Below are 17,069 nucleotides of genomic sequence, written 5' to 3' on the forward strand. Positions count from 1 at the left end.
ACATGCTTGGAAATTATAAAACTGCACGCCTGGGAGAACACCTCTCCACTGGATAACAGCGCTGCTTTTACATTCACATGCTAATACAGCGCATTTATGTAGAGCCTGCACAGTCTTACTGTGAATTTCCTGTGTCTCTCTGAACTGCCTACAACATTCATTGCGGGCCTCCACGCCTTTCACACATTGGTGGCTCAAGCGTTAACGCCGCAATTATACATTTCCCACTTCCAGGCCCTTAGCAAACACTGTGTGCGTACACCTTCCTGACAAAACTTGCGTCCGTCCGAGACAACCATTAGCGGTGCCGGGGACCGGTCCGTGTCCTCCACCTGGTCACTGAACAAGCAAACAGAAATTAAATAAAGCCAAATTAGCTTCTGACGAGAAATTGATAGCGGCCTCAAGGCAAATGGAAGAAACAGCATCATGCACCTGTTGTCTGTCATAAAACAGCAAAGCAGGCTCCATCACAGTAATCATATCATGATTATCTCAAAAAAAAAAAAAAAGAAACTGCACTGACTGATTTCATAGCGTTTTAATTCTGCACGGAGCATCTTCAACACCACGTTGTTCACTATTACACTTGCAGCACGCAGGGAAACAGCCGCTTTGAACAAAGGTTGTAGTCCTCATTTTGAGCACAAGTCAGCCATTAGGGGAGCCATTATCTGTTCTGGCGTCTCTCCCTTACCTCAAGGTGAAGACTCTTTGGAACCCATAAGAGGGTAGTGTAGGGATCTCCTCAGCCAAATACTGTCCACATCGTCACCGAACCCAATTCATTTATCAGCTGCTTGCACACAAAGAAACATATATACGTACATATACACATAGATATACATACATACACACACATACATATATATACACATATAAACACATACACATACATATATACATATATACACATGCATATACATACATATATATATATATACACATACATATACACACATATATATACACATATACACACATATACACACATATACACATATACACATATATGTATAACATGCTAACAAAACAGTAAAGTCAATACAACAAGTACAACAGGACAAACCTCCTAGCAACTATACAGTCTGCAGGAAAAGAATAGATGAATGACAGACTGCAGGTTTGTAGACAAAGAAACGGAGATGGATGGTAAGGTGGGAGTAAAGGTAGGTTGTAGGCGGTGCTGAACAAATGGCTCAAGTCCGGGAGAGAAAATCATGTCTACTACTCCCTGGATCTAATGTGACGAAGACGCTCTGGCGCCTAGTTTTGTCCACCTAATACGGTGGAGACAACAGAATCATTGCCTGACCAGATAGATAATAATTGGCCTGTATGACGAATACTTTAGGAACAGATCAGGAAAGGGGCAATTAATTCTTCCTAGATCCGTTCTTTATTTACCTTTCACTCCTTTTCACATGGAGTACTGAAACTTTCAAGTCTGGTGATATTACATACTTTCCTTAATGTCAACAAGTCCCATGAAAAGACCAAAACCAACAGTGAGTGTAGCCTGCAAGTATTGTTTGTATACCCAGAGCCTGATATATCTTATCCCTCTGTGCCATAAAGCTCCACTGTTGTCCAGAAAGTGACAGAAAACGCATCATTGAGCCGCGCTGTTGCGCTGGGTGACATGTTCATTCGTTTCTATGGACACACACACAGTGCAGTTTATATTGACTCAATCCCACATACACAGACCTGCTAGTCTAAATACCCAATAGAGCACCAAATGTGTATTAATCCACCCATGAAAATAGTTCCAAACGCGCTATTTCCTCCTGTGTAAGTAACTTTTATCAAAAAATTACAGTGGCCAGCTGTTTTGGGGGATTGCTGAGCCATTTTTAATAAAAGCATACATGCATTAACCGGTTTTAGAGATTTAACAGTGGGAATCAGGGGGCTTGGGGCCGCATAACACAGACAGGATGGGGAGCTCGGAAGGTACTAACGCACTGTTGGTTTTAATCCTTTAAATATTTTATATTTTAAATGGGAAATTGACAACAAATAAAAATATAGAATGACACCAGCCTGACCCTTTAAATAAATGAGCTTGCATTGTTTTCTAGCAAACAAGCTCCTCCATCTGGAACACAAAGATTTAATTTCTGTCCTACTGCTGGCGAGTTTCCAGTTCCTCCCCTTGCACATGAGTAAAACATCTCCATGTTTTTGTCTTTTGTGTCGTTGGTTGTATTATTATCTACATTGTTTTGTGTAGGGGTTGGTTTGTTCATCTACTGCTAGCAGCCTCCTTCAGGCTGCGAACACATTGGCTCGCTGATTAAAAACTGTTCTTTTAATTTTTCTTTCATCGAAATTACAAGAAAGAAGAAACAACCACTCAATGGTTGCCATGAATCACCTGCAGTGGCCCGTGGGGGTCAACAGTTGCATTCATGTGTGTCAACATAACAAAATAAAAAATGTGCAAGCTTCTTTACAGTATCGGGGCATTTTGTGTCCATTTATTTTTAATGACTGTTGTTTTATGACTTTTGAAAAGGCTTTTTCCGCCCAAGCTGCCATTAATGTCTGAACCCTGGTCACCAAAAACTGTCAGCTTTACATTCGAATGTTCCCTTGATGTGATTGTTTTTAACCTCTAAATAATAGAAATCTGCTTCATGCTTGCTCTCATTTATTATAATAAACAAAAATCCACAGCAAGTATACAGGACAGTACACAAGTTTTGTTCTTCCCCCGCACGAGAATGGCCCTCAGTAGACCGCAGACCTCCGTCAAGGCCAATGTCAACCAACATACACAAGACTTCAGAGAAAAAAAAAAAGAATCAAATTCGTAGTAAATGATCCAGATCAGCGCCAGAATTTAATGGGTTCTTCCCCGGCCCATGCCCCGTCTCTCCAACAAATGCGGAGCAAATCGGTTCAGTACTTTTCACGTTGCTTTTTCCTGCTGCCAAATAAACAGACACTGGTGAAAAGGTAACCTACTTGGCAGCGGTAACCAATCACCAATGCTTTTGCTTTCCATGGATTATTATCAGTTGGCTACAAGTGGGCCAAAAATGTAAAGCTTCTCTTGAGGCTAGCGCTAGATGAAATAAAAATGGTTTATCTCCATGGGAACATGAATGTGTTTTGCACACTCAAAGCCTATCTGCCACTTATTACATTATGAGATATTTTGTCTGCAAAATTAATAACTTGGCCAAAGGGGCGGTGCTAGATGAAAGCGCTTCAGTGTCCAAAATGGCGAGGGTAAATCCTTTGAGAAGCATGGTTGTGCTGAAACTAAGCTAAAAAAATGAAAATAGCATCGCATTTTGCTATTACTTGTATAACCTGACCGGTACATTGGGCATTTTGAGCTTACCACTGGTGGGATGTTTTTTCTTGTAAAGCACTCTGTAACTTGGTTGAGAAAAGCGCTACATAAATGTAGAATATCCAGTACCATCGTATATCACGTCAGTGGACAACAGCAACCCTTGGTCACACTAAACAAAATAGTTTGCCAATGATGTGCGTGGGATGCAGAGAAGATGTTTGCCTGAAAAGCTGACGGAGTCACCAAAGTCATCAGAATTCATCCTTTCTTAACCATAATAACCATATCTACAGAATGTAACCGCCATACGGCGAGACGCTGTTGAGATATTTCCCTCCGTACAACCATCTCCAACAGGCCAGCGACTAGCTGACTTTGCTGATCCTCGTCGAATTTTGTCTCACCCAAGCCTTGTGAGCTCCACACTGACGTCTTCCCTCACAACACCAAATGTCCTGGTCCAGACAGAGGGTGGCCCTGTACAAGGAGCTTCAGCCCTGACTGTTGTTTTGTGTGCAAGAATGACAAGGAGGTCAGTCTTCCTCGGGCAGTGCGAGCCAGAGCCCAACACACCCTGCAGCTTCGGAGAGCGTCACAGGGGACGATCCTCTATTCTGCTCTTCACACAATGATTTGGGTGTGTTTTTTCGACAACGCTGACATCGCCGAGAACCCCTCCGGGGTCGCGGTGTTGCTCGGTGTGGCTGGTGACGGCTCTGAAAAAAACTAGCTCATTCTGACACATGGCGGCTTGTTCACAACATCTAGGTTAAGTTTAGTTGCAGAGATAATTAACCACAGACAGAGAGAGAAGAAAAAGAGTGACCTACGCAGACAGAAAAAGAGGCAAAAAAAATAAAATGAACAGACAATGAAATGAAGCTGAAAGCGAGAGCGTCGCACTGAGTGGGAAGGTTGGTGCTTTCTCTTCAGTCTCTTCAGTCTCGTTCCTCTCTAGCCTTTACTCCCTGCGTTCGTCTTGACAAGCTGTCAGGCAGACAAAGACCAAAACACGCTCGAACAAAAGTTTTGCTTCGTGACAAAAGATAACTCAGGCAGATGAAGAGAGCATACAGGTTCAGATTCCGCCTTCCTCTTCCAGTGCCTTCGCGCTTGTTTTCATTTTTTAACCGCACGCTCGGGGACGTTTGGCGGGTTCTCTGATCCGCGGAGCACTCAGAGCGGATGAGCAGGAAGTCTGACTCGCGCTCCAAGACACCTTCACGGGAGGGGTCAGAGATCAAACAGGTGACCTCTGTGTCACAGGACGACCCCTGTGTCCACAAGGTCACCGTGACGCATTTTTCTGTGTCACTCTTAACTGTTCCTCTCCGGGGTTTTCTCCCAGGTTTCTTCTCTCGTGTTTTTAAAGGATGCCACTTTTTAAAAGCTAAACAGGTCATTTCAGAATATTATCTCCCATACACGCTGCTGTTAACAAATCCCCTGCTGGATTTATTTACATGGGGACGGATTTACCCGGAGACGTTCTTCTAACTTTAAAATGTACTGTTGATCAAGGGGCAGGGGCAGCAGCTACATGATGTCCAAACAGGTTTATGAAGGTTTTCGGGTGCAAAAGGTTTAAAGTATCGTTGTAACCTACTTGTTCTCAACACTGAATGCGGTACCGCCTTTGAGGAGGTCATATTTCCAGTCCTGTTTTAGCAAGTTGTACTACGTGCGTCAAAAACTAAACATATTTAACCGAAATTCGGATGAAGATCGGGTCAATAACTACGACTAATAATAAAAAATAAAAATAAGCTGTTTTTTATTTATTTCTTTTATTTTGGTCTTGTATTGATCATTGGGTTTGGACATCATCTTCATTTGGCCTGAGGTTTGTTGGAAAACGTGTTTATCAAGATAAGTTTATTTGTATTTTGACCTGAAATGAGGTGAACTCACAGAGCTTTTTTCTTGGATTCATTTACAGGTTAATGTATTCAAAGATACATCAGGACGGTGTTTTAAATGTTTGCTGTATTTTTAAAACCACAGTTTTCATGTCCGTGAGGCAGCAGCGGAGGGTTTGCCTGCTGCTCCGCGAGCAATCCCATGTCCAAGGCCAAATCGTAATGAAGTCCCATTCAGTCTTTGAATTGCAAATAATTGCCCATTGTTTCCATGTCACTTGTTGTGCAAACCTCATCTGTCGTCTGTCCTCCCAGGGTTTGGTTTTTATAAAAGCAGCATACCTAGCTAAACACTCCCTCCACCTCACCCGCTCGCCTCCACCTCACCCGCTCGCCCCCCCCCCGCTATTGTTCCAGCTCCCCCCGCTGTCTCTCTCTCTTTGAGGGGACGACATTTCCCATGGTGCACCTGTAGGCAGACGCAGCGGCCTGGCAAGCTGCCGTGTCCAGTTGGTTACAGACTCTTTAAACAAAACATGCCCAGTGCCCATACCCCCCTAAGACACAGACACACGCACACACACACACACACACACACACACACACACACACACACACACACACACACACACACACACACACACACACACACACACACACACACACACACACACCGCTCTCGCAGCTCGGCAACCGCAGAGAATGACACACAGCAGGAGAACACTCTAACAGCTCTTTAGCTAAAATGATCACCTTGCCTAATTGAAGAAGGATCTTTCACCTAATTACTCTTATTATACATTTAATCTCTTGTTCTGAGTCTTCTATGCGTGTAAATGTCCCATTGTTTTCATGTCTTATAATTTCTAAAGTACTCTTCCCATTAAAAAGTTGAATTTAAAGGCTACATGCTCTACTCAGAACAGGTTTTCCTGCAACGGCCCCACGCGGTCCGGTGATCATATCGAGTCGAGTCAAATCTTATTTATATGGCCCCACATCACAAATCATGAATTTTCCTTAAGTGTGCTTTGCAGCCTGTACAGCACAGGACACCCTCCGTCCTTAGGCCCTAACAGCAGATTTACAGTGTGAACAACAATCAGGGTGACAGAACTACAGATTATAAGCTTTTGAGGAATACGATCCAGGAGGATGTCGGGCGACGTCACGCAGTAGCCTATGGTGGCTACTGTTAGCTAACGTTAGCAAGCCCTGCAGCGTAATGCAGAGTGCTGATTCACTGACCGCTGACTTTACGACTCCTCTCCTCTACTCGTGCCGCTGTTCCGTTGGTTTAGCATTTTAGCTTTTTGTGCCAAGGGTTTAGGAAGTAGCACTATTATCGGTCGTAGCCACAGTGTAAGCTGCGCAGCAAAAGTTGCACAGTCCCGTTTTAAATCTGCTTTTAGGCGATGAGGCTTCCATCATTGCTGTCGTATTGTTATCAGAAGTAGAAGCTGTAATAGTAGGATGTCTACGAAGATTCTCTGCCTTCTATATTCAAAATATCTAAACATTAGAAGGCGGTCTGGCAATACTTTTGTTTTTGTTTTTTCTGACTAAATGTTCCAGTCATGTCATTTTACTTACCATGCTCTGTAAAAACACACTGACAGAAAGTAGGTAGTGCAGCCACCAACGGATTACAGTATTTGGAAGTGACTACACATCTGGAAGGGTACAGTAATTCCAGCTGTGGTAATATTTCATACTTAACACGCAGCATTTTTCCGTATTCTCAGAGATTTTTTTACCGTCTGGATTTTGATGACACCTTTGGTAACGAGAGGTAATGGCGCAAAAAAACAAAATAAATAAATAAATACAAATCCGTGAGCTGCGGCTTCTTTTTCTCTACTTTGTGAAATATATTCTTCCCAAATAAGCTGCTGCTGTTGCGTCTGTCAGCATCAACACACCCCTCCCTGCCGCTGTAGAGGAGTTGGGTATACAGATCTAATTTTATATCAGTCGCGGCATTAGACGGCAAACATTTATTTAAGGGACAAAACTGCGGATTATTCCTTTAACGATTCAGAACAGATGGGCGCAGTTGGCCGCGGACTGTCCCTTTAACTCTGAACCATGACAGCTTAACACTGCTTAACTGACTGTTCAGTCCTATTATTATCTCATTAGCCTGTTCCTCTTGTTCGGGAATACCGAGGTGCCGCTTGGTATTAATAAATCGTTAATGACAGTCTGAACGCCGTACGATTTTCCTTTAATTCCATTAATGCCGAATTCTCAGCAAGAAGCGGAGATTTGAGAATTCCCTCCTTAAAATAATGAGGCATTCCCTAATCATCACAAGTACACGACCGACCCCAGGTATTAACGCTCACAGAGCTCTTTGAAGAGTCGAAGACTGAACAAAATGTCTTCGCTTTCCAAAAACGCCCTCAGTTTCAAAGTCTCAAAATCAGTCTGTACAAAGACATAAGCACGGCAGCACAAACACTCAGGGTTCTCCCTGTCATTGATCAAATACTCTGAAAAGCAAATTGCTCAAATATGACCTTCCACACAAAAGCAGCCATTATTGAAGGACCAGGAGGAATTCACTAAAGGCGAGTCCAAGTAAACATTCCTGCTGCTCTAAAGCCTCAACACCTCTCACCAGCCCTGTGTGTGTGTGTGTGTGTGTGTGTGTGTGTGTGTGTGTGTGTGTGTGTGTGTGTGTGTGTGTGTGTGTGTGTGTGTGTGTGTACTCCAAACACAAACTCCAAACCGTGCATGAGCCCACATGGCATTAGTGTTAAAAGAACTGTACCAAGGAGGTCAGGTAGCTCACATAACAGAAGGAACTCTCTCTCTCTCTCACACACACCCACACACCCACACACACACACACACACACACACACAATAGAGTGCTTACATAAATTTTAGGTTGAGTCAGGGACGCTGTTTAGTTTAAGGAAGTGGAGGACTTTGGTCGCTGTTGTAACTGAAGAGAAGAAAAGAAAGAGAGAGCTAAAGTGCTGCGTCTAAAAGATTCACTATTTTCCATTTCTGATCTCCAAACTTGAACCCTGTCTGAAGAAATTAAAGTCGGACCGATTTCTTCAAAAATATTATTTCATTTTCCAAAACTTCTCGTCACTGCTATCATTCGTTTTCTTGAATTTCACAGTACTTAATAAAAAAAAAGTCTGCAACACAAACAGAGGTGTTGTCGGGAACACGAGTGACATTAACAACAGCACAAAACATAAAAGAAGACCTGGCAGCATGCCCTGGATCTGTTCAATGCCTATTACACTTTATCAGCCCGTAAATCGCTGACACAACTTCATCAGCCCAAGTCAAATATCAGCCTATAAATATCAGTGAACTGAGTCCATCTATAGCATCTGTATCGTGGTTAATATAGTATCGTGGTTGAATTGGTTTCTTATCATCATATAGATGGGGTGGGTGTGCGTGTGTCTGAGTCATAGTCAGACACACACACCCTGGTATAGGCCATGGGTCCAAACTGCATTAACGGTTGGTTTAAAACTCTTCTACGACCAACAAGCAAACACAATAAAAGGCATTGTAAAGTTTTGGGGTTTTTTTTTTTGGGAGATCCTTGAATGTCCACCTATGAAACATGATGACGAAGACCATTAAATGTAGGACGGAGGCTGCAACTACAAATATTTTCAGTACTGATTAATCTGCTGATTGTCATCCTGGTTAATCAATTCATTGTTTTGGTCTATAAAACGTCAGAAAACAGTTAAAAATGTCCATCACGAGTCCCAAGAGTCCAAGGCGACGTCGTCAAGCGACATTTTTTTGTCCAACTGAGAGTCCGAAACCCAAAGAAAATCTATTTATTATCACTAAGAAAAACAGAATGAATCTAACTGGCATTTGGGAAGCTGGTGCCAGTGAATTCTTGCTTTGACCAACACTTTTAACTGGTTTCTGAATTGTTGCAGACTATTCTTCTCTTGACCAGCTAATTGGCTGACTGATTGAAGGTTCCAGCGCTAAACGAAGCGGGCGGCAGAGGCACAGAGAGAGGATTAACTGAAACTCAGGTTTAGGACAAGACGCAAGTGGATCTGGTAGCCGCACCACTTTCATCTCATTCTCCACTCGCTGAACAACAAGCTCTTCAGCCTCTTGTGTGGTTTTCAAGACTCTTGTATGTTCCCCTCCTCGGGCTCGGAGGATAAAAGAAGCCGGCGTGTAACCAGAACGACGGCGGTTTGACTCCTTCTGGCAGTTGAGATAAATGTGTGTTAGTTTGAACATGAGGCAGGACGTCACTGGAAAAGAGCACAGTGGTCAGGGAACATTTTTCTGGATAAATAATGGTTCACACACACACGCGCGCACACACACACACACGCGCACACACACACCTTCTGTCGAGATTCACTCAGTGCCAGTGGTCTATTTTGCTTTTGCACAGATTGCAGTCAAACCCCCCCCACCACCACCACCACCACTACCCTAAAGAGAGCAGCCCTCCTCCCACGGGGCTCCTGGTTGGCATGGATCGCCCCCCCCCGAGATAGCACCACACAGACATTGCTGTCGGGCAGAGCGTGTGTGTGCATGCATGTGTAATGAAGAGGGTACATCGCGATTTACAGCGTTGGCACCCGGTCTGGTCAAATGGGTGGATCGCTGCCACTCTCCCCACCAGCTCCCGATAAATATGCCACGTTTTGTTTTCCTTTTCAAAAAGCCCATGAAAAGAATTAGCAAGATGTGAAAGTAGAAGGCAGATCTCTCGGGGTGTCCATCTGTCCATTACTGAAATAAAAGCCGACTGCTCAGAGAGGGAGGCGTGGTGGAGGGGGAGAGGGATTTTGTTGACTTGATAAGACAAGGATTTGCCTTTGAGTACGGTAGGTAATCGAGGGAGTAGATAGATAGATGAATCGATGGATGGAGAGAAATCTGGACGATCCGCTCTAAACCAGAATGGGTTAACTTGCACACGGCGGTCTAACTGTGGGATATAATCGGAGGAGATACAGCCCATGTCCTCGCTGTCAAATTCTGAGGCAAAATCAGCACGATTCGCCTCCAAGTCATTCATTAATCAGCAGTAAACGGGAAAGAAATAAACAGGAAACATGCGGCTGAAAGGACCGAGACAACTAAGCATGTGACAGCGATGAGCACTCGCAGGGAGCAAAGACCTAATGTATCTAAAACAGACTTCTGGTTAAGTCAAAGTTAAATAAATAAAAATGTATAAAATAGCACTCTTACTTTGAAAAAAAGTAAAAAAAAAAAGAAAAACAGAGCCTGACTGAGCTTCCAAGTTCAGACGTATTTCCTGTATGTACCTGAACATACTAGCCACTAAAAACACACAACAGTATGACCTGCAGAAACTTGTTACCAAATGGTTAAGAGCTCAGCATATGTAACGTATTTTTGGTTGTTGTTGTTGTTGCCTTCTTAATTTGACGCATGACAGCAGAAAGGTCCGGGTTACCGGTCGGCGACAGGAAACACAGAGAAAGATGGATGACGAGCTGAACGTCCCCAGTCTGACCTGATGCAAACCAACGGCTACATGGGATTAGAAAGTGTGTGATGGAAGCTTCACGGTGCGAGTCATTCTATATCAATACATCCACAGGTATTGTGCTAAGGTACGTTTTGAAAATTCAATGAAGAAATCAATACAAAAAAAAAGAAAAACACACACACACACACACACACACACACACACACACGTAAATGTCTGTTTTGGCTGATCTAGTGAATTAAGTGTTTGACAAATCGAGCTACTCCATTGCATTAATGCGTCTGATATTAAAGCAGTAGCGGCATCGTAGAAACGGTTTGGCAAAGTGCCCTGATAGCTGACAACCTCCGGTCACCTCATGGCTCAGCACACACTATCGCGTAGCCCGACCCCTGCCTGAAATCAGTCTCAACCGCTGGCTCGCACCACCTTTCTCTCGCCAGGCGACCCAAACCGCAACTCGGCCACCTAACTCAGCCAGCGGCGCCATCGCTGTGCTCGGAGCCGCTCTGCCTGTGAGAAGTGTTGGAAGTTTAAAAAAAAAAAAGAAAAGCAACCTGCCAATCAGACTCACACCCCCGTCTCTCTCTCTCCCTCGCAGTCTGTCTCCCCGCAGCACTGCCACAACCTTTCAGCAATCAAATTAGCCGCACTCTCTTACCCAGAGTATGTGACAAAGGAATCAGCGGTTGGGCTATAATTGCTACCAGCCAATAATGCCAACCTTTCAATGGCATACCGGCCCTACTTTATCATCGGTGTGGCACGGGGCAAGAGGACGAGGCTGGCTAGGTCGACAAGCTGCCTCCATGTACATCACTAGGAACTCTGCTAAACTGCGAGACGTCCACCTCTGTTACCTGACCTTCTTAAACCAAATGTCTCTAACACAATGATGATTATATCCTTGGTAACGGTGAAGGTGTGAGTCGTGGGCCTTAAAGTTCAGCTCGCCTCTTTTGTGTAAGAATAAAATGGTCTTTTTACGTTTTGTTTTTTTTCTTACATGGTCTTCTTTTGGGGTTTGGAGAGTTTTCAGGGGATCAACTCTCAAATCAAGAGTTTCAACAACTGTTTCTAGCCTCGTGCCTTTTTCCAGCTGACAAAACAAACAAACAACAAACCCTTTAAGTCATTTTTCAAGCAAGAAAATGCCAAAACATTCTCCAATCCCAGTTTCTCATTTGTTAAGATGTTTGAAAATTCCAGACCTTTGGGTCTGGGACTGTTGGTAAGACACCGGAAGACGTTTGAAGACATCACCTTGCTGCAGAGGAAAGGCATTCGTGACTGCTTTCTGACATTTTAGCAGCCACCGACGAACCAAGAAATACACTCCTTAGCTGCAGCCTCAGTGTCACAAAAGTGACAAAAGCTTGTACAAGGTGACTGACAGCACAGAAAGGACAAAGAAGGCGAACCTGCAACTGCAACGCTTTCTACATAAAAGGATCCTCGGCATTTCAAAGTCACGCTTTTTTTTCTTTTTCTTTTAGGACTCACAGCATTTTGGAAACAGAATTCCTCAGCTGATCCGAGGGACAAATCCTGTAATGTTCCAGTTTCTCCCAGTTTGTGAGCTGATTAGCCTGCAGACACATAAACATGTCAGACTTCAATCTGAGCGCTGACAACCGCTGCTGCGCTCGGCCCCTGAAACTTGTCACGCAGTGCAGGCCAATTGAACGTCAGCCACCAGAAATGGAGAAACAGGCCGATCTGACGCAAACGCATGACACACAAAGAGCGCCCCATACAGAGCTAAAGCAAGTTGTAATATCCAACCTTCAGTTCATTATTGTGTTTGGTGGTATTTGTATTCCCTTGCGGTAACACTGTGATATTACTACACAGATTGAAGGTGCACGATAGTGTTCTTACAGTATGTTTATCATGCTTATTGACTTTGGTATCATCATAGCCTTTCTCTGGGGACTTAAAAGTCTCGCTGAGACATCTGAATAACATCTTTCCACTGTTAAATTACACGCAGGGCTTTTTCATGACGGGGCTAACTGAAAACCCTCCCGACTGCATTAGACTTTTAGGAAGGGGACCGACATCAAACCCCGCTGACCCACTAAATCCTTAAAAAAACAGCGGTAATTAGACTATAGGCTAAATGTAGGCAAGAGCGGGACACAGAGAGCAGCGCTAAACTAGAAAAAAATAGGTTATAAGCTGACTTTTATTGAGTAAAAACACATTTTAGTGTAATCTCAATGAAAACTCCCACTTCCATTCATCTCACCAATTGAACTGATTGAAAGGGGAAACGCCTTGTGCTGCTATTTGTTTACACTGTTGTTGATAGTGACTCCTTATGGCTTTATGAAGATCACACCAACTGGAGGTCAGAGATTACCCGACCTTTTCATTTACCACTACATCCCCTCATTAGGAGGTTTGCTTACTAAAAAGCCCCACTAGCCTACTCGGAATCAGGCCATGTGAGTCATTATAAAGCGGTCGGATGGGTAAGTAGGTGACAGGTCAACGCGCAACATCTGGACATAGAAATGCATCCAAAAACAAGAGGAGCCGCAAACACCCGGACTCTGCCGCTGCCGCTGCTGCTGCTGCTGCGGCGGCGGCGGCGACGACGGTGGTGGTGGTGGTGCTGCTGCTGCTGCTTTATGCCGCCGATAAAAGCCAGATTAGGGGCTGGGCAGAGAGCCGAGGAAACCCAGAGAGGTTAGGAGATCAGAGGCGAAGAGTGGATGATAATCTTGCCATAACATCAGGATAGGTCGATGTAACCGGATTAAACTGAGCTAATGAAATATACCAGATATGGTGGACTGGGGGGGGGGGGTGCATGGATGAGAAAATCCAAAATAAAAGCGGACATGAACTAATGGGAGAAGCAGGAAGAGGTTAAGAACTGGATTTATATCAATTCTTCAATACGACAAAGACTGACACGCGTCATGGCCGCGGCTGTAAATTGTCCCTGCAGTGACCGAGAGGGGCTGTCCTGTCATAAACATTCAAAAATCATAATAATGTCTTAATGCAAACTGCGCCGGACAAATCTCAACCGCAGAGTGTCTCCCCCCCCCCGCCGCCAGCTTCCAGGGGCGGCGTTTCAACAAGTATCAAGCCCGGTTGGCAGGCGAGTGCCGAGGCATTTCTCCCTGCCGACCCCCCACCTACACCTTCCCCCTAAAATACAAAATTATTTCCACTGACATTTTCCCCAATGCAGCAATGCGCGCTCCCAAAAGCCGATTTCCAGGGCAGTGGAAGGGGAGGAAGAGGAGGAGGAGGCGGGGGGGGGGGTCATGTTTGGAGATTGAGAACGCGCAGCGCCCTCCCCCCCACCAAAAACTCAAGCCGGAGGCGCGCACGCGGGCACGGGCCGGCCTATAGCGGGGGAGCCGATTGGCTGAGGCGCAGCTCCATCTGCACACGTGACATGCCCTCCTCACAATAAATAAACAGCCATGGAATAATGTGTAAAAATACCCTCGCGGCTGCAAACCGCCGATTCCCTGACCGACACCAGGCTCAAAGTTGGAACAGGTCACAAGCACAAAGTCTGCAGGTGAAACAGCCGGACGCATGCCCGACGCAAGGCTCACAAACTTGGAGCGGAATATTTTCGGACATGTCCGGTGGGAGGCGGGGAGCGCCGGGCAGCGGCCGTGCGTAACAAAAAATGACAGCTTCGCGGAGAGCCTATAGGTTTTCCAGTGGACATTACAGCCCCGGCTCTCGGCTCTCTGGACTCCCAAAAGAAAAAGAAAAAACCCCGGCGCAACACGGCTACCGGCAGCCCGCGACCCCCCGGACCACGCCACACACACGCACGCACACAATGCCAAGCGAGCTTACCTACACAGTGAATGAGTTTGTGCCTCCAAGAGTCAAGTTCCTGCCGAAAGCCGCGCCTCTCTATCGTGCATTGCTGCCTTTTGCACAGACTCGCCATTTTCTATCGGCCCCTCCCGTGGGCGCGCACATACTGCTGGGTGCTTCCCTGCGCGCACGTCACCGGTGGTTTTTATTCTAGGGCTGGGTGGAGTGAGATATGAGGGGGACGGGGCTGCAGCATCCCCCTTTCTATAGCGCTTATTTGTCCCACCCACCGCAAGCGCCCCCTCCCCTCCATCCTTCCCAGCATCTCTGCGCGGGGATGTGCTGTCATTGGTCGTCTAATGGGATGTTTGTCTTTTTTTTTCTTTTTTTCTTTTTTTTTTTTTTTAAATGTTGCATAGGGTACAGCACATGGCGCCCGTGCTCCAAATTTGCCATGGCTTAAAGCTTTGTGTGTCAAAGGGCGCGGGTGTGCGGGGGATTTAAAATGCGCATAAAGACGCTGCATTGTTTCAATTAACAGATGTGTTACAGTGCAGCTCTCATGGCGACAGTAAATAAACTGTGGCCCGGAACATAAAGGCGATGTTTACAAAGAAGCAGTGTTATGGTAAAAAAAAAAAAAAAAAAAAAAATGCTGGAGTATCTCTTTCTAAAAATAAAAGAGCCTACAGCTCCTTCACGTGACCGTGGACAGAGTGAGACTGTCCGAAAAATCCCGACAACGTTCCTGGAAGGCTCGTGGTGCGTCTACCGCGAAGAAAAAAAAAAAAGAAAAAAGAAACCAACCCGGGCAGATTCAGCCAGGGACGTCCCCCAGTATTCGTGGATTCAGACGAATATTATTTAGCCAATTAAAGGATTAGCACGAGTTCCCTTTTCAAGGGGATTAGGTGTTGTCAAATGAATGAGCTCCGAGGCTACTTCCGCCCGTCCGCACGCCTCTCGGGGTGTTTTCTGTGGCCCGCACCACACGGCTGACACATGGGGTATTTAAAATAATAAATAAATAAATAAATAATAATAAGTCTGAGGCTGTAGCCAGGATTTGGGGAATCTCGGAGGGATGCCACGAGTCCTCACCTCCTCCAAAAAAAACTTTCGAAACATTTGAATGTGTCAGTCAAGTTTGTTCAAATGGAGCATTTTATTCGGTGAACATTTCAGTTTCAACCGTGAACTAGCCCACTCACAGACACAAAACACGACCGGCCACGGCGGCCATTAGGAAATACATACCTGTGCGTGGTACCATCTTTGTTTTATCCCGCTTCACCAGCACCTTCTCCGGCAGAGAAATACCGAACCCTTGTGCAGAGCTACGGTTTTATATGTATATAGAAAATGATTTTTCTAATACCACATGATCTCAGCTGTGGCCCTGCCTATGTCCGGGGGGTGGGGGTGGGGTGGGGGGGCAATATAGCTTTTTATTTATAAATACCCAAGAGTCAAAGTTCATTTGGACCGGTGCCACATATCATTTAGCACCGTATGAGTTCCTGTCCACGCAGGTGAGTGTGTGATACAGCTTGACAGGAAAACACACGCAGAACAGCGCGGAAGCACAAACATCAATACAACAACAACGACAACGACAAAAAAACAAAAACAAAAACAAAACACCTCAAACAAAACAGAAAACAGCCTGATGGGAAACACCCGATCGGGATTTCGTCCCTCTTCAAAAACGGGTCCCATGCAACTGGGTTTGGTCCCAAGTTCGGTCAAGTTCAATGCGAGTAACTTCAGTCAGCGATCAACACGCAAGGTGTCTTGGGAGCGACGTCGTGCAGCCCGCCGTCTTTCGTGACGGGACGCTGCGGGACTTCGTGGGACCGTCCCAGTTGCCCGCTCGTTCAAAACGAGCGAGTTCTTTCCCTCGTGTCAGCCAGTTCTCCAGCGCTCGTTCCCACCTTCCGACTGTTTCTCGAGTCAGACACCGAGCACCTGTCTCCGCCCTTTAAAAAAAAAAAAAAAAAAAAAAAGGCTCGTGGACAACGTGAGGGAAGTGCGTTGGAGACTTTTCTGCGGATACGGCACTCACGTCGTCGCCACGTTCAAACTGTGCGGTTGAACGGGAACGAAATATTGAAAAAAATAAAAATAAAAATGTAATAACCGTATGAGCCCCTTTGGATGGGAGGTCTCCGGGGGGGGGGCGCTGCCAGTGGGCAACCAGGACTCATGTGGACTCAACTAAAGTATTGATTCATCCGCAGTCCTCTGGATAAACCCAGCAGACACAGTGACAGCGGTGAGGTCATTATTGGGGTTTTTGGTTTTTTTTGTTTTTGTTTTATTTTTAAATCCAAAGAAAAAAAAAAGGGGGGGGGGGGCTTGGGGGCTGCAGCTTTTCACGGAGGCTCTCGCTGATAAATGATTAATCGGCTTCATTTGCAGCGCTGAAAGCTGAAAGTCCGCTGTCTGGCCATGGCGTGGGCCCGGTAACCAAAACAACAACAAAAAAGAAAAGAAGAAAAAAGAGAAGAAAAAGAGAAGTAGCTGCGGCAGGTTGATCCTACTTCCGGTTTTCCCCAGAGACACAAAATCAGGACAGCGGAGTTTTGTTTCATTTGGGTCACCTTCAT

The 17,069-nt window shown here is 45.3% G+C and overlaps 1 protein-coding gene across 1 annotated transcript in view; it reads right to left on the reverse strand.

The window, feature by feature from the left end:
- Window positions 1-14,593, reverse strand: part of lcor (ligand dependent nuclear receptor corepressor) — an 85,450-nt gene extending 70,857 nt beyond the window's left edge. Inside the window, exon 1 of the mRNA XM_040147028.1 lies at window positions 14,497-14,593. Within this exon, the coding sequence (XP_040002962.1) occupies window positions 14,497-14,593 (97 nt within the window). The remainder of the gene's footprint in view (window positions 1-14,496) is intronic.
- Window positions 14,594-17,069: the final 2,476 nt, after the last annotated feature.

Source organism: Xiphias gladius, chromosome 15 (genome assembly GCF_016859285.1).
Source record: "Xiphias gladius isolate SHS-SW01 ecotype Sanya breed wild chromosome 15, ASM1685928v1, whole genome shotgun sequence".
Classification (NCBI taxonomy): domain Eukaryota; kingdom Metazoa; phylum Chordata; class Actinopteri; order Istiophoriformes; family Xiphiidae; genus Xiphias; species Xiphias gladius.